General features: G+C 38.4%; 1 protein-coding gene across 1 annotated transcript in view; it reads left to right on the forward strand.

The window, feature by feature from the left end:
* Nucleotides 1-22,729, forward strand: part of TRPM3 (transient receptor potential cation channel subfamily M member 3) — an 856,716-nt gene that overhangs the window by 577,138 nt on the left and 256,849 nt on the right. Inside the window, 1 exon segment of the mRNA XM_032635138.1 lies at nucleotides 21,911-21,990. Within this exon segment, the coding sequence (XP_032491029.1) occupies nucleotides 21,911-21,990 (80 nt within the window).

Genomic DNA, 22,729 nt, shown 5'->3' on the forward strand with positions numbered 1-22,729 from the left:
CAACTGAAAGCAGCACTCAACGAAAAATGTCCAGAATTAGTCAATAGAAAATGCATAATCTTCCATCAGGATAACGCAAGACTGCATGTTTCTTTGATGACCAGGCAAAAACTGTTACAGCTTGGCTGAGAAGTTCTGATTCATCCGCTGTATTCACCAGACATTGCACCTTCGGATTTCCATTTATTTCGGTCTTTACAAAATTATCTTAATGGAAAAAATTTCAATTCCCAGGAAGACTGTAAAAGGCACCTGGAACAGTTCTTTGCTCAAAAAGATAAAAAGTTTTGGGAAGATGGAATTATGAAGTTGCCTGAAAAATGGCAGAAGGTAGTGGAACAAAAGGGTGAATACGTTGTTCAATAAAGTTCTTGGTGAAAATGAGAAATGTGTCTTTTCTTTTTATTTAAAATACCGAAGGCACATTTTGGCCCACCCATTAAGTTCCTTTAGCTGAATCCCATTAAGGGAAATGTTGGGACATCCAAGACTCATGGTTGTCAGAGCTAACACTGTAACTGTTTCCAAAAGCAAAATAACAACTAGAATTTTGTCCTTGATACAAGCAGAATGTGTCAGCCTCTCTCTACTTGTCCTACAAATCAGCCCCTTTTCAGAGATGAAAATACTCTGTTTTAGATGCCAGCTGACTCTGCCTTCCATGTGGAGGGGGTAGTGTGATGGGACTGGATTGCACAGGTGTCTGGATCAGAAGAACTGGCTTTAGTTCTGCCTTTGCTAGTTGCTAGTGGTGTGACCTTGAGCAAGTCATATCTCCCTCTCTGAATGTCAGTTTCTCCCACCATGGAGCTCAGGTAGAGCAAATGAGATACAGCACTTGAGAGCTGGATCTGTGAACTATGAAAAAATAAGGTTTTTTGGTATCTTTTGGCTCATAAGATTTTATTGTTACCTCTCCTAGCTGTTCTAATGAGAATCACTCAAGTCATGTTAGGGAAGAAGAAATTATTGTGAGCCTAGAAATTGACTAGAATTGGAATGGGAAAATCTTCAGGAAGCAGGACTACTCTCCCCATCTCTCTGTCTTTCCTAGGCTACCTTGTTTCTCTCTCATACACAGCGTTTCTACTTCTAACTGCACAGGCACTGTGGAGTACTCTGATAATGCACGTGTTTCCCTCTCTGAATTTCTACTTATACCTAAGTGTTGTTACCTAGTTGGAGCTTTCTCTGCCTCAAGACTTTTCTGCATTAGTTCCCTATGGTTCCTGGCTTCATTTTCTCTGAGTTTCTAAGTTCAGATTTCTAAGAAAAGGACTATGATTGATCAGCTTCCCTTTGAGGTCCTTCATAAGTCAAAGGTAGTGGCCAGCCTATGACTTTTTTGCTGTGATGTCAGGCACCACCACTGGTCTATTTAGTTATGACCATGGTGGGTGGGGGGGTAGGTGAGGATATGGTATCATGATAAAAATGGCTACATATGGACAGGCAGGCACTAACTGAGATCTCTAGGAAGCACACTGGTTTGAGCACTTCTTTATAATCCATGCTTTAGCACTCTTATATATCTATCCTTTTGAGGTTTGTTACTATCATATTAAGTGTTATAGGGAACATATATGTCTAGGGATGTTGTCTTGAGGAATGGGTCCATGGTTTAAACGGTACCCAGTCTAAAACAAAATCACCGCTCACTCAAATGAAGGACCAGAATCAGGTTTCATTCTTCTCTGCCCTTTATGATGTTGTGAAGTCATTGGGAACAGTCGCCATGACCTGCAGCCAAACATCCTTGCAAAGTCACTTGCAAGGGAGAACCTTACCAGTAAGTCAAGGTAGACCTCACATGATCAGTCGTATGAAGTGGGAGACATAGGAATGGGATTAAGTTTAAAACTAATTTTGAGGAAGGTGCTATGTTCCAGAATACTCAAAATGTCTCACTAACTTTGAAGTTCAGGTATCATTCTGAAAAAATAAAGTAGCTATAAAGCCAATGGAGAAAACAGAAACCAGCAGTGATTCCTAAGGCCTGAGTCTCCACACCTGCAGTCTTGCTAATAATCTGATAGCCAGGAATGGAAGAGAAAGAATACCAAAATTATTTCTAGAAACTTATTTCTAACCATTCCAAACAGCTTTGGCATTTCCTGTTAAGAAATGTTATTTATATCACCTTCTCCCAGTGTAGCATTTTTCACTGTCTGGTTTGTGACTCTGTTAGAAATATGGCAGACCTAGGAGTCCCAGAGGAATGAGGCCTCTGTCTCTTCATGTTGTGATGACACCAAACGCGTGTAACCAAATCAAGTAAAGTGAGGACTGGGTCATGTCAAGACACTAAGTTAATTTATTTAGTCGACTAACAGGCTGAATGCTCTGTGTGTCCAAGAATCTATTGGGTAATAAATCATCATTTTACTCTTTCGTACAATCTCTTTCATATGTTGACTCTTAGTCTTTTGGCTAACACAGCAACTTTATACTCTGGCTAAGACTAACTTCCTAGAACTCGAAAACTTGGTGATAATGTTATTTTTAGAGCATACTTTGGATTATTTAAGATAATTCATTGTTTTTTAGGCAAACAGACTGAGTGCCTCGATATGCCAGATATGGTACTAATTGCTAAGGAATCAGATGAGAGACACGGCCCCCACCCTTGAGGTACTTACAATCTGGACAAGGGAATAGACAGAAAATTTTAGGAAATAGTGGAAAAGTTCTGACGTAAGGTAGAGAGAGCACAACTTGCTCTAACGTGAATCTTTCCATTCATGGCTTACATTTCATGTAACTAATCTTAATTTCTAAGTAACATAATTCACAGGTGATGGGTTTTGGTGTCACTTGAGAGAGATGCAGGAAACTCCAAAGGCAGTGCTCTAAAAGAGACTGCAAAAATGCAGAAATGGCCAAAAGCACCAATGTGATGTCGCCTTTTATTAGTCCACAGAGGAGATGTAATTATTCTGCTAAGTCTTTGTTTGCTATTTGAGAGCATCAAATTAAACCCCACTAATATGCCTCGCTGGATGGTACCTACTGAACCTAAGAGGCTTCAATTATCAACAGCTTAATAAACTTACTAATCTGCATTAAATGAAATCCTTTGCAAAATCACATTGAAACAATGCTTAAGTCGTAATCAGCCTGCCTGGTGTCTGTAGCCTGCTGTGGCTGAGCCCCAGAATGCACTGTGTAATCAAATTCCATGTTACTTAAATCTTAGAAAATTCCTAATAGTTGGTTGTGTGTGTTGTGTCTGTGTGTTTTGTCACATGAATTCATATAGTGCTTTTTTTAATCCAGAGAAAATTGACATTTAGGTATAAGTCAAGCAAGAATGTAATTTAGAACTGCTTAAATTCAACCACCTATTACCATAAAAAGAAAGCTTAAAAAGAAAGTTCTATCCTGCATACAGCAAGCCAGCATTCTGTGTAACAAGTCTTCATATGACACTTAAAGAATCCAAGGTTGTCATCATGTTATCAATCCAGACCACAGTCCCTTGCGAGGTAATAAGAGAAGTATTCTTTAGGTTTGCAAAAGGAGAAACGGAGGCAATGGAATGCTTTGTCCCCAGTCATAGAAGGGAACACCAGCAGGCTACCATTTCATTCCTCTTTCTTTTTCTAAGCAGTCCAGGTAAAGGAGGACTGTTAGAACAGAATCACTAATTGAGTGGTTTAGGATTCACATAGATATTCTCCAAGTGATTTGTATTGATATCTGGCACAGAAGCTCAAGTTGATAGTAACAATGCCATGAGGAACTCATCAGTTAATTCTTAAATGTTAAATAATGAGCAGTGCAGTACAGATGAGGGTAGGATTTGTGCACCTAAGAACAAGGAAAGGGAGCCATAAAATAAACTGAACAAAGCATTTCAGGATTTTGTCCTCAATTTTATGGACTAATTAATCATTTAAGCCTGTCCAGGGCACACACACGCAAATGCCAACTAAAATCTATCCATTTAGGATTCTGCTGGCACGGTTTTATTTTTTTAAGGTATAAAATGCAGAATTTTCTATCTGGGTAAAACAGAATCTAGAAAGGACTATCATTTAAAAGCTACCTAGGTAGTAAAAGTTCTGATCCTCTCTATTATTTTGAATTATGCTGACTAAAATTATTTTTCAGATCATCTTCATCAGCCTGTAGTTTCTAAGACTTGAAAATTTTTGAGCAGAGGGGAGGTATAACATGTCTAAATTCAGTGGTAAAATATAATTGATGGGCAATTATACTGTTTAACAAATGGCTGAATTTAAATAATGACATCTACTGACATTAAGAAAAGACTACGCAACCCCAAAATAGCATTTGACAATCCAGAACTTTTCTAAGATTTTTATCCTTAGACTACAGAATATTAATTTGAAGGTCCAAGCATTCAAGAATGATCTATGAACCCATTGTCCTTAAAATGCACTAACAAGCTATAATGCCAACAAAAGGAAGGGTGGAGATGACTTACATTTTTATATATTTCTCCCTTTTCAGTGCTTTCCAGCATGTTTCTGTAATATAGAACTGGTAAAAGTAGAACTTGGTGCGTGCCTACCAGATTCCAACAGAAAAAAAGTGTGTGTGTGTGTTTCTGTGCACAAACACCATGTGTATGGGCATGTGATCAGTGTAATCAGTCAACTCAGTGGCAATGCTTTACGTCTGACAGTTATATTTTGCTAGTATTTTAAGGTTTGACAGTTCATGTTAAGGTTCCGGTGCAGAACGTGTTAGGAAAATAGAGAGCAATGAATATCTAAAAGAATGTTCCACCTGCAGCTGAACGATCTATTTTCTTGGTAACTTTATATTATTTTAACAAAGGTTTATTGAGGTACCAGGCACTTGGGATTCAAGAAGAAGAGAGATGCAAATCAAAACTACAATGAGATATCATCTCACACCAGTCAGAATGGCCATCATCAAAAAATCTAGAAACAATAAATGCTGGAGAGGGTGTGGAGAAAAGGGAACACTCTTGCACTGTTGGTGGGAATGTAAATTGATACAGCCACTATGGAGAGAACAGTATGGAGGTTCCTCAAAAAACTACAGATAGAACTACCATACGACCCAGGAATCCCACTACTGGGCATATACCCTGAGAAAAGCATAATTCAAAAAGAGTCATGTACCACAATGTTCATTGCAGCTCTATTTACAATAGCCAGGACATGGAAGCAACCTAAGTGTCCATCGACAGATGAATGGATAAAGAAGATGTGGCCCATATATATACAATGGAATATTACTCAGCCATAAAAAGAAATGAAATTGAGTTATTTGTACTGAGGTGGATGGACCTAGAGTCTGTCATACAGAGTAAAGTAGGTCAGAAAGAGAAAAACAAATACCGTATGCTAACACATATATATGGAATCTAAGGAAAAAAAAAAAAAAAGGTCATGAAGAACCTAGGGGTAAGACAGGAATAAAGACACAGACCTACTAGAGAATGGACTTGAGGATATGGGGAGGAAGAAGGGTAAGCTGTGACAAAGTGAGAGAGTGGCATGGACATATATACACTGCCAAATGTAAAATAGCTAGCTAGTGGGAAGCAGCCGCATAGCACAGGGAGATCAGCTCGGTGCTTTGTGACCACCTAGAGGGGTGGGAGGGAGGGAGACTCAAGAGGGAAGAGATATGGGAACATATGTATATGTATAACTGATTCACTTTGTTATAAAGCAGAAATTAACACCATTGTAAAGCAATTATACTCCAATAAAGATGTTGAAAGGAAGGAAGGAAGGAAGGGAGAAAGGAAGGAAGAAAGAAAGAAAGAAAGAAAGAAAGAAAGAAAGGAAAGAAAGAAGGAAGGTAAAATGTAAATAGATGTGGTCCCTTCCCTACATGAGCCTGAGGACATAGGCTAGCTGCACATCGTTAATCAGGACAGACTGGTGTTAAGGGCCAGGAAGGAACAAAGTATAGGGAAGCTCAAGGGAAGGAAACAAACACTTTCAACTGTAGAGTTGGATACAGGGGGAAATAGGAGAAGAAGAAAAATTTGAGCTGAATCTTAAAAAGTGTAGAGTTATGCGAACAGGTAATTAAATTGAAACCACCTCCTGAAACTATGGAAATAGGGAAGGACAAAGTTATGTAACTCAGTGAAATGCAACCAAAATCATTTAAGTGCCTACTGTATGCTAGGAATGCCAGATATGTGCCGGACCCAGCTCAGATACCTGTCCTGTCCAAAGTTGATCCTTCCCACATCTGAGCACCTGTCAGTCAGTCTCAACTTCTCTCATGTCCCTGAAGCTATTCTCATCCCTACATTCTGCTTCCTAGCTGTGTGACATTGAACTAGATGGTTAAACTCTATCTGGTGTCCTTACCTGCAAAATGAGCATAATAAAAGCACTTAACATTCACAGTTTGTTATGAGGATCAGATTAGTTGATGATATATGATAATAATTAGACCAGTGTATGCATACTTAGGGTAAGGGCTATAAACCTGTTTGCTGTTATTGCTATTATAAATGTTATTGTAATCTTTCATTCGTCTGATTGATTTCCCTGCAGAACAGTGCTTTTCCCCTGTGGGTCTTATTAAAATGCAGATGCAGATTCGGTAGGTCTGGGGTGGGGCCTAAGAATCTGCATTTCTGACAGGTTCCCTGATGCTGCTGGTCCATGGACAACTCATTGAGTAGTGCCTTATGGTACACAAACTGATGCTTGCCCACGAGCTGTTTGTGAATGATGAGAGGAGCGAAATTGAGAGTAAACATCTGGAAACTTTTAGAGCAACTTGCCACTGCCACAAAATCCAAGTGCATAATCGATTCATGGCATTTTACAAAACTATGAGTTTGTAACAGATCGAAAAAAGATTTTAAAATGGTCCTTCACCACAAATCATTTGAGAAGCTTTGCTCTAGAACACAGCATAAACTTAAAAACAGATAAGAGGTCTTTGTAAAGTTTTGTACCACCTCATCAACTAAAAGAACTTTGTACAAGGTTCGTGTTCAACAGATATTCTTGAATGCTTGTGAGAATTCATTTAAAAATAAGGGACTACAACTCTGATTGCCCATTTTCAAATTGTCCATGTAATGGCTGGAGTCAGAGCTCCAGGTAGCATCAACTTTAATGAAGTACAGTTAGCAGGTTGTATGACTAAGCTTCTGTTTACATCTTATGCTTAATGATTGGTTTAAAGACTTCTGTGTTAGAACTGTAAGCACAGGAAGGTGTTTTCTCTACTTGGTTCTCTCCTGTGAAATATTAGATTTGTACATTTGTAGAAATACATGCCCACGTTCATACTAACTGACTTTTAAATAACATTAGGATCTGAAGAGAGACAGAACACATACACACGTATGTTAATGTGAGTCTCATATTTCGTCCTTTTTCTTCATCTACAATGGCCTCAGGTAGAGCAGTATTTAACAGTAGTATACATATTAGTATGTCAAAGAAAAAAGTAAAAGGGAAAAGAAATACCTGTTTGAACAAAAAATATATTATTATTTTGTGTGTGTGGTGAGTGAAAGTCAGTATTACAGTATATTTTATGACTTTACCTGTAGTGGGCAGTTTTAATGACTGGTCATAGACAGTATTCTAATGAAAGGGATCGCATCCCAGAGTCAGGAATTTCATGTGAGTGTGTGTATTTATGATTTTCCTTTGCAGTTATCTCACCAGCTAGAAACAAGGTGTCATTCACCAGAAGAACTTACTTAGTTTTCTACTAAATATTGGAGAAAGGACCTAAGATCTCTTGCAAACTTAGGGTTTGAAGTTTAAGTTAATAGATGAATCAGGATACTTGATCTCTGCTCCATGATTTTCCAGTGATTAACGTCTTTACTAATGACTTCCAAAATCATTATCTACTTATCTCTCATGTGCCAAACAGGAATCTTAAAATAAACTACATTATCAAATTAAACAAATCTGTGTTACGAAAATTTACATTCGAAATGCAGACATCAGATGATCCACAACCCCCTCCACCCACATCATGAATGTTATTTGTATCCCCTCAAAAAGTAGTATTCAAATTAAAGAGTAAATTCTATCATGACATTTTTACTCTTCCATCTCTTTTATGTGGAGAAGTTGCAGATCTGAAAGAAGGCTGGTATGTCTGGAGGTAGTGAGTTGGGATGTGACTGTGCAAGGCCTCTGAGGCCTGCTAAGGAATCTCGATTTTATTCTGGGAGTCACTGAGTGATTTGGAGTAAGGGAGATGGAATGCCACGAGCTAATACATCATTTTAAATGATCATCAGTAAAACTATTCTATATTATACTGCTATGATGGATACATGATATTATGCATTTGGCAAAACCATAGAACTGTACAACACAGAGAGTGAACCCTAACATAAACTGTGGATTTTAGTTAATGGAAATATATCAGTATCGGGTCGTCATTTGGAATAGATGTAGCACAGCAGTGCAAGGAGTTAAATAATATGGGAAACCATGGGGATAAGTAGAGGGAGGGGATATTTGAGAACTCTTTATACTTCTGGTCAATTTTTCTTTAAACCTAAAACTTCTCTAAGAAATAAAGTCTATTAATTAAGAAAAAAAATGAACACTCTTGTTGCTGGGTGGAGAATGAATTAAAGGGACCAATTAGAAAGCCAGCACAGTCCATTTTTAAAAATAGCTTTACTAATATAGCTTCCTTCAGAAGAATTTTGCTATCAGAATTTCATTTTAGCATCAAATATCCAAAGAATGGAATTCTTTACATCAGAGTAAGGGTGAGGTGGTAAGAAAACAGGAGGAAAATATCATGTTGCCATCCAATGGAATACAACTTGGAAACTAAATCTATATTTTTGCACTACCTACTAACATTTTTTATACCTACTTCTGAATTTTTGTTCATTTCTATGTGCATCAAATTTAAATTAATACATTTAAAGAAAGCTAATAAATGTATTAGTATCTTCCGGGACCTGAAATCTTTCAGAGAAATTTTTTGTATTAACATACTAAGGTAAGAATAAATCAAAAAGATATAGGCTTTGGTAGGGAGTATGTAAGGAAAGGCATAGACAATATATGGAAGCTAATAACCTTGAACCACTTTAAAACTGTCATATTAGTACAACATAACCAGAGGCTGAATTTATGTGGATGGCTTTATTTTCTACCTAACAATCTAGTAATTTGACAGAGAAAGATGACTATCAGACAGAAATACATTTATGCTGCATTACCTTAATACCTAATAATTTTTCATTTCCAGAGAGAAAGAGGAATAGCTTTACAGTTACATCGCTGGACCTATCTGCTTATAACTTACTTCTGATGATAAAAATGGTATTGATTTGGCCTCAGTTTCTCCAGTTCAGTAATTCTTGATTGTTAGGTTAAAAAAAAATTACAAATCATGGGCAGACTCTGCATATTCTGACCGGAATGACCATCAAGATTTGATTTATCGTTTGGTTGGGAATCAGGGCAAGAGAACACCAAGTTCTGGTCTTGAAAACTCTCTCAATAGCAGAAATAGAAATGTCAAGTTATTAATTAATTGCAGTAATGTCTTAATAATACTTGAAGTCTTATTGAAACAGAATTAGGACTTGACACGTGTGCCAGATTGCTAAACCAGGGGCATTCTTAAGAATGGTTGGGGGCTTCCCTGGTGGCGCACTGGTTGGGAGTCCGCCTGCCGATGCAGGGGATATGGGTTTGTGCCCCGGTCCAGGAGGATCCCACATGCCGCAGAGCGGCTGGGCCCGTGAGCCGTGGCCGCTGGGCCTGCGCGTCCAGAGCCTGTGCTCTGCAGCGGGAGAGGCCACAGCAGTGAGAGGCCCGTGTACTGCAAAAAAAAAAAAAAAAAAAAAAAAGAATGGTTGGAGTCTGGGGAGAATTCTTTCAGGGATTACTTATTAATTCAAATCTCCTTATGTGCTTTGTGCTCAGTAAGCACAAAACTGTGTGCTCTGCTACATTTTCATTTGTTGTCAAAAGAATAGTGGTTTCATGAATTTGGAAAAATTAAAATACCCTCTTTTTTTATTATTTTTTAATATATTTTAAAATTTTTTAAAAAAATTATTATTCTTTTAAAAATTTATTTTGGCTGTGCTGGGTCTTCGTTTCTGTGCGAGGGCTTTCTCCAGTTGTGGCAAGCGGGGGCCACTCTTCATCACGGTGCGCAGGCCTCTCACTATTGCGGCCTCTCGTTGCAGAGCACAGGCTCCAGACGCACAGGCTCAGTAGTTGTGGCTCACGGGCTTAGTTGCTTTGCGGCATGTGGGATCCTCCCAGACCAGGGCTCGAACCCGTGTCCCCTGCATTAGCAGGCAGATTCTCAACCACTGTGCCACCAGGGAAGCCCCTCCCTCTTATTTTAAAAAAAAAAAAACCTCTACATCTATTTTGTACACATTAATGAGGAGCTAATGACAAAGCTGTCAGGTTCTGATTCCCAGAATCCTCAGCTCTGAGAGCTGGGGTTGACCATGAGATCACCAAGATTAAGTCCTCCCCCAAGTTTACACGACTAGGTGTCAACAAGACATGGCTAGGATGCATATTTTGGGACCCCCTAATCAGTCATGCTTCCACTAGGCTCTGCCTTTGAATGGTTAAAGAAAATCAGGATTTCAGAAATAAAATCCTGCACCAAATTTAAGTCTATACTTTGTGAGGATAAAGAGTTTGAACTGAACTAATCACTCATTGATTAAGATGAGTCTGTTTCTGTACCCAAAATACTTTAAGGTAATTAAGACTGATGATAAAGAAACTAAAAATAATAAAAATGACAGAGAGAGAGAGAGAGAGGAGAGAGAGAGAGAGACATTGATTCCTAAGTAGTTAATCCTCATATGAGAACTCTATTACAAATAAAAGTACAGCTACTTATCCATTGTCCCCTTCTTCTTAGCATCTTCATCCTTCCAGGGCAAAAGAGGCAAACAAAATAAAAATCAGCCTCTGAATCTATGATATCATTTGTCACATAAACTCCACGTTTCAACATAACATAGAATGTTCCAATTTCATGACTCAGCACATTTCTTTGGTTCCTGACAAAATCAGAATGATGCGGGAATGAATTGTGAAAGCTAAACAGAATTAAGGACTTAAAGGATGACATTACATTGCCCCAGCTCCACATTTATTTGACAGAAAAGAAGGCTGTATTTCCCATGTATGTGGCCTCCAGGAATATAAAAAGCCCTCCTGGTGACTTGCTCTTTGCTGGCATTGTCACACTGTTGCTGCTTTCTAACAAATGATCCATCATTTTAAACTTCCTAGCTCTTGAACATGTCAAATCTCAGTCTTATAATTTTGTTAGTCATAATTTTGTCTTTCATTTCCTCCTTCTCTGGGTGAAGTTTATCCTATTATTATCTTCTTAAGATGTACACCGGTTTTATAGAGCTGGCTCCAATGTAGGTATGTTTTTTGGTCAATGAAGGCAGTGAAGTCGCTAAAAGTATGTGTGGAGCTTTTAAGTTTTTATGTCACCATGTATGGAAATAGCTATTATATTCAAACAGATGTCTAATCCTTGATCATAATTAGGATACTTTTGAAATAGAAGCCTATGTCCTCATTTCAATTTTTCAGTAGTCTTTTAGGCTTGATGAAGTGTGTATATTTCTATTAAGATCATAATGATTAAAATGCACCTATCCCACCACAAAGAAGAAAAAGATGACTCAGCATTCATAAGGTTAGTCATAGAATATAGAGGATGCAGGGTTCTCTGTACCCACTGTACCCTATGGAAGTACAAGGGCTTTGGCTCTATCAGGCTAAGCCAATAGCTGATGTACAACTTAGGAATGAGACTAAACCTCTGTAGACCCCAGTTTTTAATTTGCATAATGGAATTTTATAATACCTACCTTACAGAGTTATTGTGAGTATTACATAAAATACTATGTTTGGAAGCATTTGTGAACTGTAGAATACTTTATAAATGTAACATATTATTGCCAAGCAATAATTAACTGATTCATAATGAAGAAACAATTTTCCAAAGAAACATGAAATATATTTTAAAATTGTTTACAAATATTCTATGAGGTTAACATTTGTATATATTCATAGTACATCTGTATAAAATTCTGCCTGTATTTAAGTGTAATTTACACAGCATGACCTACTGAAAAAAGATGTTTCAGTTATAATTATAAAGCATAGTTTATTGAATTTTTTGCAAGTCTAGTGATAAAAATATAATCTAATTTAACTTTATGTTAAGGTGTATATGATTTAAGTTATAGGGGCTATAAGGAGGATTTTAGTACAATAATTTGTATAATAATTTATATACTAATTATAGTAATTAAATAATTTAGTATAAATAACCCACAAGAATTATTCCCCAAAGATGACTAACTAGGAATGAGAAATTGATATTTCTGCAGAAACAATGTTAAAAATAGAAAAAGAAGGAGAGTGTCCTAGGCAAGGCTATGAAACTCTAGTTACGCCATGATAGACCCAGAGTACTGTGTGTTTGCAGCAGAAATTGGCAGTGGGTGATTATAAATCTTGAAATGAAAACAAATAATTATAAAATTATATGATTTTTCTCCTAATGGAAGTGTGAGCTAGGTATGGAAGTAGATCAGTAGTTGTGGTGATTCATTTTGTCTGGCAGTGGCCAACCGAGCTTGTCAAAGAATACAATATTTTGTGCAGAGTTAGGAAGAACAAACAGGTGTTTACTAAGTACAGAAGGAGGAACCTAGCATTCCAGGCAAATGGGACAGCATATTCAAAGGTTGAGGAGTATGGCACAGCATGGTGCATTAGGGAAAGAATCAATAATCTAGTGTACTGGAGCATAATGTATTTAAAGATTTAGAGGGAGATTGAGAGATTTGAACAGATAGTTTCAGAGGCAGATCCTGAAAGGTTTTAAATACTGAACTGATCTGATCTTGTTGGGGTTGGGGAGCCAAAGAAGGGTATTGACCAGGGGGTGTCCTGATTGACTGTTTTAGGAAAACCATGTTGGTGGTATTATGCTCCAGAGGCAGCTGGCTTTGTCATGTTCCACTGGCATTGTTTACTTTATATGTCAAGGGCAATTCTGAATATTAGAGAACACAATACATCTACTTTCATGCATTAGAATAAAAACAAGGAGCCAAAGGGACATTTAAGAGGAATTGGTCCTGTGTTTCCCAAACTTCATTTGCTTACGTGGTACCATCATTATCTGCAAATCATTTTTAATCTAATTTATTAAATTTTTTGATGGATTCATTTTTTCATAATTCCACAAAGAAAATGTATGTCACCAAGCAGTAATATTTATTAAATTACAGGTTTAGCCATTGCTTAAATATTATATATTATTATAAATCCGACTGTTAAAAGAAAAATGCATCTGGGTACCACTTTTAGGAAACACAGGTCCATCTGATGTCATCATCTTACAGGTGAGGAATTGATGTACAAGTAAATCAAATGTTGTCCCTAAGTCACCTATGTATGCTGACCACATCCCAAACACAGTTCTAGGTGCTGGGGTGACAGCAGTAACAAAATAAAATCGCTGCCCTCAGGAGCTTACATTCTAGTGGAGGAAATAGACAAAAAATAAATACATGAACACATGGCATAGTGCTAGGTAATGTGAAGAGCTGTGAGGAAAAGAGAGGGAAGTTACAGAGTAGAGAATGATGACACAGGTGTGCCTTCAGATGGGGTGTCTGGGCCTGTCAGTGTTCCTAATGTGCTGATGGAGCAAGTTGTGGGCAATCTGAGGATGGAGCTGTCCAGGTAGAAGGAACAACAGAAGTAAAAGTACCTGAGAACTTGCCTGACATGATTAAGGAAGAGCCAAGACAAGCTAGTGGTGGTGCCATGGAAGCCTGGTTTTTAGGACCATCACCCCCCGCCACTGCTGCCCCATCATACCCCCTTTCTCTACAGCAAGGGCTGACCAGTACACACCAGTTCCAGCCCACTGCCTGTTTTATTGGAATGCAGCAATGCTCATTTGTTTATATCTGGCCTATGAGCGCTTTTGTGCTGCAACAGCAGAGTTGAATGTTGTGATGGAGACCATGTGACCCACAGAGAGCCTAAACTATTTACCATCTGGCACTTTACAGAAAATGTTCACTGACCCCTCCTCTATATCATGCTCTTGTTGTCATTGTTGTTATTAAATGTGGACATCACAGAAAGGAATGCTTTGGACATCTTTATAAAAATGAATACAGGGCTTCCCTGGTGGCGCAGTGGTTGAGAGTCCGCCTGCCGATGCAGGGGACGCGGGTTCGTGCCCTGGTCCGGGAAGATCCCACATGCGCGGAGCGGCTGGGCCCATGAGCCATGGCCGCTGAGCCTGCGCGTCCGGAGCCTGTGCTCCGCAACGGGAAGAGGCCACAGCAGTGAGAGGCCCGCGTACCACAAAAAAAAAAAAAAAAAAAAAAAAAAAAAAAATGAATACAAATCATCCATGTCAAAGTCTAGTTTCTACTTGTAGAAAATCTGATTTTATTTTTTAAAATTGAGTTGTGTACTAGTGGGAACTTTTTAGTATATTCTATTCAAGTGTGATCTTTTTTTCTTAACGATGAATTGGAAGAATAAGGTAATCTGCCATTACATGAAGATAGGAGTGAAGAATAACCACAGTTCGCATTACACTGTGGTTTCCTCTTGTTAGTATTCAAAATATATTCTTTCTAAACTACATCTGAAACAAGATGGTGATATATCCTGTCAGGAGTTGGAGTTGCATTGTTGGGTAATGCATAGGAGTTTAAAAGATCTGTGTGGACAGTGTGGCCCAGAGCTACAAGTCTCTTTGGAACTAATTACCTTCTTAAATCAAAGAGTCCTGAAGATCATCTGTGACCTCATATGAAAGAAATGCTGTGCTGATTTTACCTCAGGCTTCCTTGTTCACATAGACATAGAATGCTCGTGGTTCTGGTGACAGTATTTTTGTCTTTGGTGTAAAGTTCATAGAAGGTGCCTCATATTCTTTTCCCTATCAGATATTTCTCTCTGGGAAGGAAAAATAAGCAAAAAGGAAAACAGCAACAAAAAATGAGTAAGACTAGCAAGAATAAGGCTAAAAAAATATACATGGTCAATATTTAAAAGACTCAGTATGGATCTGATTTGAACTCAAGATTTAAAGTAAGTCAGATGAGGAACTGAAGTAGTATCTAGTGAAGAAGGAAGATGAGAAAGCTGGATTTTTCAAATATTTCTTAAACTACTAGGTCAGTATCTCTCAGATGCCTTCCTGTCAGCCAGCCCCGCCCCCCCACCCCGGTCTTCTTCCATCTCCTCCTCCTCTTCTCTGTTCCGTTGCCTGCTCTGCTCGCTCGCTCTCTCCTGCCTTTATACCCTAGGAAACTCACCCTGTACATTACAGAACGTCCCTTTCCAAATATTACCCACTGAGCCCTCTCTTTTAACTGAGGTCTTCCTAAGTCACTTCCTGAACTACTCTTTCCTAGTGACTTCCCATTATCATAAGGTCGAGCTTAACAGCTGGAAAAAAAAATCTGGAAATCTTCTGACCACATAGAATATAGTTTCATGACTATAAGTATATGGTTACAGAAGAAAAACTTTGGAAAATATAAAAAAGCAAGAGGAAGAAAATAAAAATTAGCTACAGTTTCCACTTTAGTATATTCCCAGTTATCTCTGTATCTATTTAAAATTTGTAATTGTTCTCTACTTACAATTTTGTCCTGCTTTTCTCACATAACAATGTGAAAATGTATATTTCTCTTTGTAATTAAATAGTCTTCTGAAACCTGATTGTGGTCATCAAACAGCATGAACCATAGTTTAATTAGCCTCCCATTAATTTTCATTTTTTTCCAGTTTTTCTGAATTATAAATAATGCTGCAGTGAACATCTTTGTGTGTTCACATCTCTGTTGATTCCCTAAGAATAAATGCATAGGAGTGTTACAGCTGCATAGAAGGATGGGTATCCTCATTACTAAGGCCGTCACTACGTATTATTCTGCAGCCAGCTCCTGAAGACCGTCAAAGGGACTTCTCCATCTCATGTTTAATGCTAATGCTCAGTCTGATGATGATTCATTTGCATTTTGCTTATTGCAATGTTTCCTCACTTGAAAGTCACTAAGTAGTTTGTTGCCCCTTGTCTCCGGGGAAACCTTGGTAAGTGAGAGGCCAGAAGATGGGAGAGTTTGAAAGAGATCCATCCTGGAAACAGCAGAGAGGCAGGGAGAAGGCTATGGATCTGATCCAAGCTAGAAATAAGTCACCCAGTTCCCACTGTGACTCTCAGGGAGTGCCCACATAACACATACTAGGTGCTTTGACAGGAGATTGTGGGAAAATGAAGCTCAAAACGACACTGCCCTCAGAGGTTCACAGCCCTCAGAGTTGATGATGAACACACCTCTCAGCTCTGACTTCCATCTGCAAGAAAAGTCTTTTGGAGATGAAGTGTTCACATAGTCACTTCTTTAAAAGTATTTTTGCCTTGTTGAAAGTTGAGCTCTCTTCTTCCCCAGTTCGTTCACTTATCTAGCTAAGAACTACTATTATCTAAAAAACTTATTCTTGGAAGATATTTGAAAGAGCCCTTTTGTGTTGTGTGAGCCAAAACCTCTAAGTTGCCCTCCACCCGCCCCAGATAAACACATCACAATGCCACTGCTTTCAGCCTGCATCCATGTGCTGTAATAGTCCCAGCTCATCTTTTTTTAATAGGGGAACAGGGGAGTGTAGGTTTCTAGTCACACATTTACAGTAGTGGGGGAGGGGCTGCAGGATAAGAAGTGTGATCAGTTTTATTATTATTATTTATTGACATCTCAGAAGTTGTGGAAGGTTACTGACAGACCCCAGCTTTATTCTCCTTGGGCTCACATTCAGGGACCCAGCTATCCTTTTGAAACATTCAGAGTTTTTAGCAGTTCCTCTTTAAAGAAATGCTATCATTCCATCCTTTGGGAAGGAATGAACAATGCCGCTTGTGTGTTCAAACCACTCGGAGCATTAATATACTGTTTCTTTAGAAGGATTTGCTTTCCAAAGTTGAACTTTTCAGAACTCAGAACACCTTATCACACTTTCACAAGCCTTCTCTCTGAAAATGGAAAAAGAAAAGGGGGGAGAGCCTGTCAGGACTTGTGCCAGTTAAATCCGATCTCTCCGGGGATTTGTTTTTCTTCTGGCGTCAGATTAGATGTTCAAATCAAGCAGTGTTTGAGGGCTGCGAGGGAATGTCCATGGGATTCTTAGTGAGGCTAATCCCAAAGCAGCACATTCCAAGGGGCTAATCTGCCCAAATTCATTGCTTACTTGAAACGTCTCTTGGGGGAAGAGCCGGGCAAGTGACTTTTTTTCCAGTGGGCGGTCATAAGAGCATTATTAACGGGCTGACCAGCCCCAGACACAGCAAAATGAAAGCAACAAGAGCCGCTCGTGGGACTGCCTTTGCCACCACTCAGAGTCAATGCTCAGGTAAAATGATTTCAGCTCATTTTCTTCTTGTTCAACTTCCCAATACTGGATCTGGGATCTAGAGGAAGACCCAGGGAATGCCAGGGAGATGTTGAGGGAAAGCAAAAGGTAAAAATGAACACAGGCGTTCAGTACCTTGGGGTCTTTGGTGTTTTGTTCTGATTAGGGCAGAGTGTACCTTTTAAACCTGAGAGTCTCAAAATGAGGGATGTAGTAAAGTTTTGCTTGTAATTTGTTCCTATAAAGTTAGTGGACTCTTTTTTTCTAATGTTGCAATTACCGGACTGGATTGGTGTCCTGTTAAGTTGCCCTGCTAAAGGTAGATTGCAGTAGCAGTTTCTGAGACTTTCTGTAGACAGATTTAATACATACTCTATGTAAGTACTTGTCGTTGTTGCCCGGAGAAGGTCTTAATTCTGTAGCTAATGGGGAGTGGGTGGTAAGAAGAGTCAAAGAAGTTTGAGAGACTAATGTTTGTAGCAGAGTCTTTGTGAAAAAGAGTTGAAACCTGGTTAAATGAAACAATATTTTTTTCAGTTCCAATTATTTTGATGCTTTATTGACTGTACATTTGACTTTCAAAATTCATACGTACTTTATTCTTTGAGAGTTATTATTATACTTTTCTTGAAATGTGAATGTTCTCATTTTTGTTTTGAATAAGATGTCCTTTAATTATTAGCCTTTGAAAAACAGTTCCCTATTACACATCACACATGACTGATAATGCAGAAAGACAAGAAAGAAAATAGCCCTTCGCAAACTCAGTCATGGTGATGTGACTGTTCTACCTTTAGAAAAGATTTTCTAGGAGCTGATAGAAGCCACCTTTTCTAAGAGTACATGAGCCCTCCAAAGCATGTTTAGAAAGAAGAGATTTTAAGGCATGCTGCTGAAGTTTTGCGTTAGAAGAGAATTAAAGGGTCAGCTAGAAATATGGCATGTCAAAACTGTTTCATTCTTTCTAACAATAAGGATAGCCATTCTGTGCTAACTTAGCTGGATGTTGCAACCAAGTATAAAGCTTCACACAGAGTAGTTCAAAGCCTTTGAACAAAAGAAAAGGGAATTAGTTTAGGGAACAAGTTAAATCATGATTATACATCGAATATGCCTTCTCCAAGAAAATGATTTTAAAAATCTAATATCCATCCACACTGAAGACTGAATAAAAGCACAATAAAGCAAAGCCCACAATAAATCCTAGTAAATTGTGCATGATATTTGGTAGAATTCCTAATTCATGTGCTATACGTGCACTCTTCCTATTATATATTATGCTTTTCTTCTCAAAAAGAGAATCCAACTCAATTATGAATGATGGAAAGATTTTTTTACATTTTCCCCCCTCCAATCTTCTATGCCTTTGCAAGAGAAACTGTTAGTTTGCTAATAATAAGAAATAAAAACCGACCCTCAATCCCTTTGCTGACAGTGAGGTAGCTTTTCACCTTTGAGAAGGTAATTAAGTTGCTAAACTGCACATAAGTCAGATTACTTAAAGGCTAACAAACAAGTTGGCAATCCATATGCAGTCATTCTTATTACACACCTTCCAGGGCCTTCCAAGTTGAAACCAGGATCCATGAGTGAGAGAAATAATGGAGGTGCCCTTGGAAAGTCTAATCTATTTGTTGTGGCCCCCAGATTCTCAAGTTGGGAGTCCTGTGTGATTACACTTCTTTGGGGTAGCCGTTATAATGATCCCCCCCTTCTTTTACGTCTTTCTTATATTCTGATGTCTGCCTAATGTCCCACCTCTATCCTTGACCCCAAGGAGAGAGGAACAGAGAGCAGAGTGTTCATTACCCCACTTGTGGGGACTGGAAGGGGGAAATAAGGAGGGGAAAGGTGCAGGTATGAACTGGTTCCCAGACATGCCTCTAGAAGGCACTCCCAGGCAAGCCCAGATGGCACTGCCCAGATCTAGGGTATTTAATACCAATAACACCTAATTTGGAGAGGCAGTTGAGTAGAGTGGGTAAGAGTGTGAACTCTGGAGTCAGACTGCTCACGTTCAAACTCTGTCTTCTAATCTGCTGCATCTCTGACTCAATTTTTTCATTGGTAAAATGGACATAATAGTAGTACTTCCCTCATGGGCTTCTTGTGTGGCTCCATGGAGATAATACGTATACAGCGCAATTCCAGGTACGTGATGAACCTGTAATAAAGGTTAAGCATTGTTATTACCTACTGAGTGCCTACTATGTGCCAGGTGCTTTCTCTGAATCATTTGCTTTGATTAATACAACAACTCTCCAAAGTAGCTGTGGTACCCTCATGTTATAGAAAAAGCTTAGGAAAGTTAAATAACTTTTCTGTATACCTTGTTTGTGGCCAGCCAGGCCTTCTGGGAGCATATCATCTGCAGTGCAAAGTGAAATCAATGTAGGTCAGATCTGCTACAGCAGTTTCATAGTAATATCATCTAACCCTTTATCTGAACTTGTAGTACCAGACCAACCTAGGACTGGTCCCTGTTCTTGAGGTGAAAACTTGGTACCTAAATAATGATAACAACTCTGTGTCAGGCATTATGTTTGTGCCCATTTTATAGATGAGGAAAACCAAGGATCAGAGAAATTGTATGACTTTGTCCAAGCTGCAGAATCCCATTCACGACAACATTTTCTAACTGCAAACGTCATTGTCTACACATGATACTGCCACTCCTGCTTTCTCTCAATGAGTATTGATCAGCACTCCCTGAAATTCCCAGATCGTGGGCCACAAAAAAAGGGAAAGTATGCTCTCCCTTTTCTGCTCCCCAAGGTGAAGGAAAAGTTGGTTTCAGATGTCCAGTGAGGAATATTTTTACCATCTATCTGCCAAGAGATGTTATCAAAGAAAGTATTCAGTTTCTAGGAAAAATCACAGCCTATGAATAGTTTAACTTACAGGCTTTTTACGAAGATAAAGACTGGTTATCTATGCTGCTAAGCTCATTTCTGCTGCAAAGATGAACCCACTAGTTTTTCCTATGTATTTGAGAAGAAAAATCTTTAAGAATAGACACTGGGGCTTTTTCCACGCCTAGATGACAAATGACTGCAAATGTTAGTTTTGTGGTGTGAGGGTGCAGAGTGCTACCTGGACCCAGGGGTCTCTCTGGCAGGGTGGGTGCTCCTTTTCACGTGGACAATGTTTATACACTCAGAAATTATGCAACCTGATTGTAACCATGACTGAAACAGGATGTAGGTCCTTTGTATCCCTCAAGCATCCCCCGCGTTGCTACTTTTAAAATGTGCTTTGTCATGAATATAAGACAACTTCTTCCTTCTGTGCTACATGCTTGCATAGACTCCACTGTGAGAGAGGAGGCAGGTGCAATATTAAGGTGTTGAGGGCAAACCAGACCTTAGCACAACTTATACAGACATTTGGGTCCCTGGCAGAGTCAATATCAATTACAGCCAACAAGCAGGGGCTTGTAACAGTTAACTGGTCACTGGGACAGGCCAGGTAAACAGCTTAGTTGTGCTTTGGTCCTGTATATTTTAAAAGTAGGAATTTGGTCCTGATGCTGGGTTAGAGAGAAGACGATACCTTGTAGATATAACATTACACGTTACTCTAGCAACTTCTGTCTTAAACACGCGCTTAGAGAAGGAATCTTCTGAGTAGCTTACTGGATTTCGTAGGAGGCTCCTCTACTGTTTCAAATCCTGCTAAAAAAAGGGGTTAAGGGATGAAGGATGGACACTGCTTTGGAACAAAGATGGTATAGTTTGTTGAAACTTCCTTTATCCTTCTGGGAGCCCAATCTCAGTGGCCAGGCTTATGGGTGGACAGTCCCAACAGTGTTCATTCTAAGAAGCCATGTTTGCTATGCTGAAAGGCATGTCGGTTGCCAAAATATGTGGTATCTTCCTTCCAAAGGCATTACCTGTGAAATTTTGGACTGTGATGAAGACATTTATCTTCCTATGTTTCCATTTCCTTTCTTCCCCTCCATATTCAAGCACTGCTAATTTGGATTTTAGTAAAAGCATGGTGATGGATTAGGGCTCGAATTATGTAATTTCCTCTCCGTTTTTCTCTCTTTCTATAAGGAAAATATAATGGAAGTGTCAGCCATGAAAACCGTATGCTTATTTAGATATATTTCTTCCTACCACTGAATACTTGTTAACTAAAGGGTTATACAGCCTGCTCCATGGCTTTCATTTTCTCTGTAAATAGCATTATTTTTCTGTTCTTCAAAAGTCACTATGAACTTGTATATAGTTTCATTACTAACATTTTTTATTATGGTCATTTCCTTTAACTCTCATATTATAATGTTAAATAACCTAACCAGCAGATTCTGGTAATAATTGATTTTGTTATATGCAGTGTTTATGTGTGAAGTAACCACAATTTCAATTCAGTTTATGAGACACTAGTCTCTTAAGTGATTATGAAATTTTGCTTTCTAGTCAAAAATGGTTAAATGTTATGTTCACCTTTCTTCTTTTTTTGTTGTTTTTTTTCAGGCTCAGAAGTCCTGGATAGAAAGAGCATTTTATAAAAGAGAATGTGTTCACATCATACCCAGCACCAAAGACCCCCATAGGTAATCTTGCTGTCTCTGTAATGTAGCAAGAACTTGAAGTAGCAATTATGGGAACAAAAATATGATAGCAGTCACTATCCATTGCAAGAGAACAAATGTTAAAAGATCATTTTTTAATTGTTGCTGGACATCTTTGAAGCAATCTCATACATACACACCATGTAATATGCCACGCCTGCAGTTAATTTTCTGAGAGCCTGTACAAAATAAAAGCTACACCATAGGGAAGGGAATTCATCACTGTCTATAGGAATGGGATATATATATATATATAAAATATATGAATGGGATATATATATATACACATATACATACATATATATATATATATATATATATATATATATATATATATATATATATTTAGTGTGGTTACCGGTTTTCCCTTTCCAGCATTTCATCAAAATGCTTACTTTTTACCAAAATGTTCTGCTACAGTGAAAAAGAGACTTTTAAAGGAAATACTCCTAGCAGATTACTAATTAGACTGCAGACCTTCAGATTTCTATCCAATCACTGGATAGATTTCTATCCAATATTCTACTTACCTTCCTGAAGAACAACAGTATATAAAGTGGGAAGCATTTGGGATAAAGTAACATATGAATGTCTGGAAATGCCCTTATGAAAAGGCAGTATAATGGAGTAGTTTAAAATATAAACTCTGGAATCATATAGACCAGCTGTATAACCTTGAACAAATTACCTACCCTTCAAAACTATAATATTTTACCCATAA

The sequence above is a fragment of the Phocoena sinus genome, chromosome 6 (assembly GCF_008692025.1).
Source record: "Phocoena sinus isolate mPhoSin1 chromosome 6, mPhoSin1.pri, whole genome shotgun sequence".
Lineage (NCBI taxonomy): Eukaryota > Metazoa > Chordata > Mammalia > Artiodactyla > Phocoenidae > Phocoena > Phocoena sinus.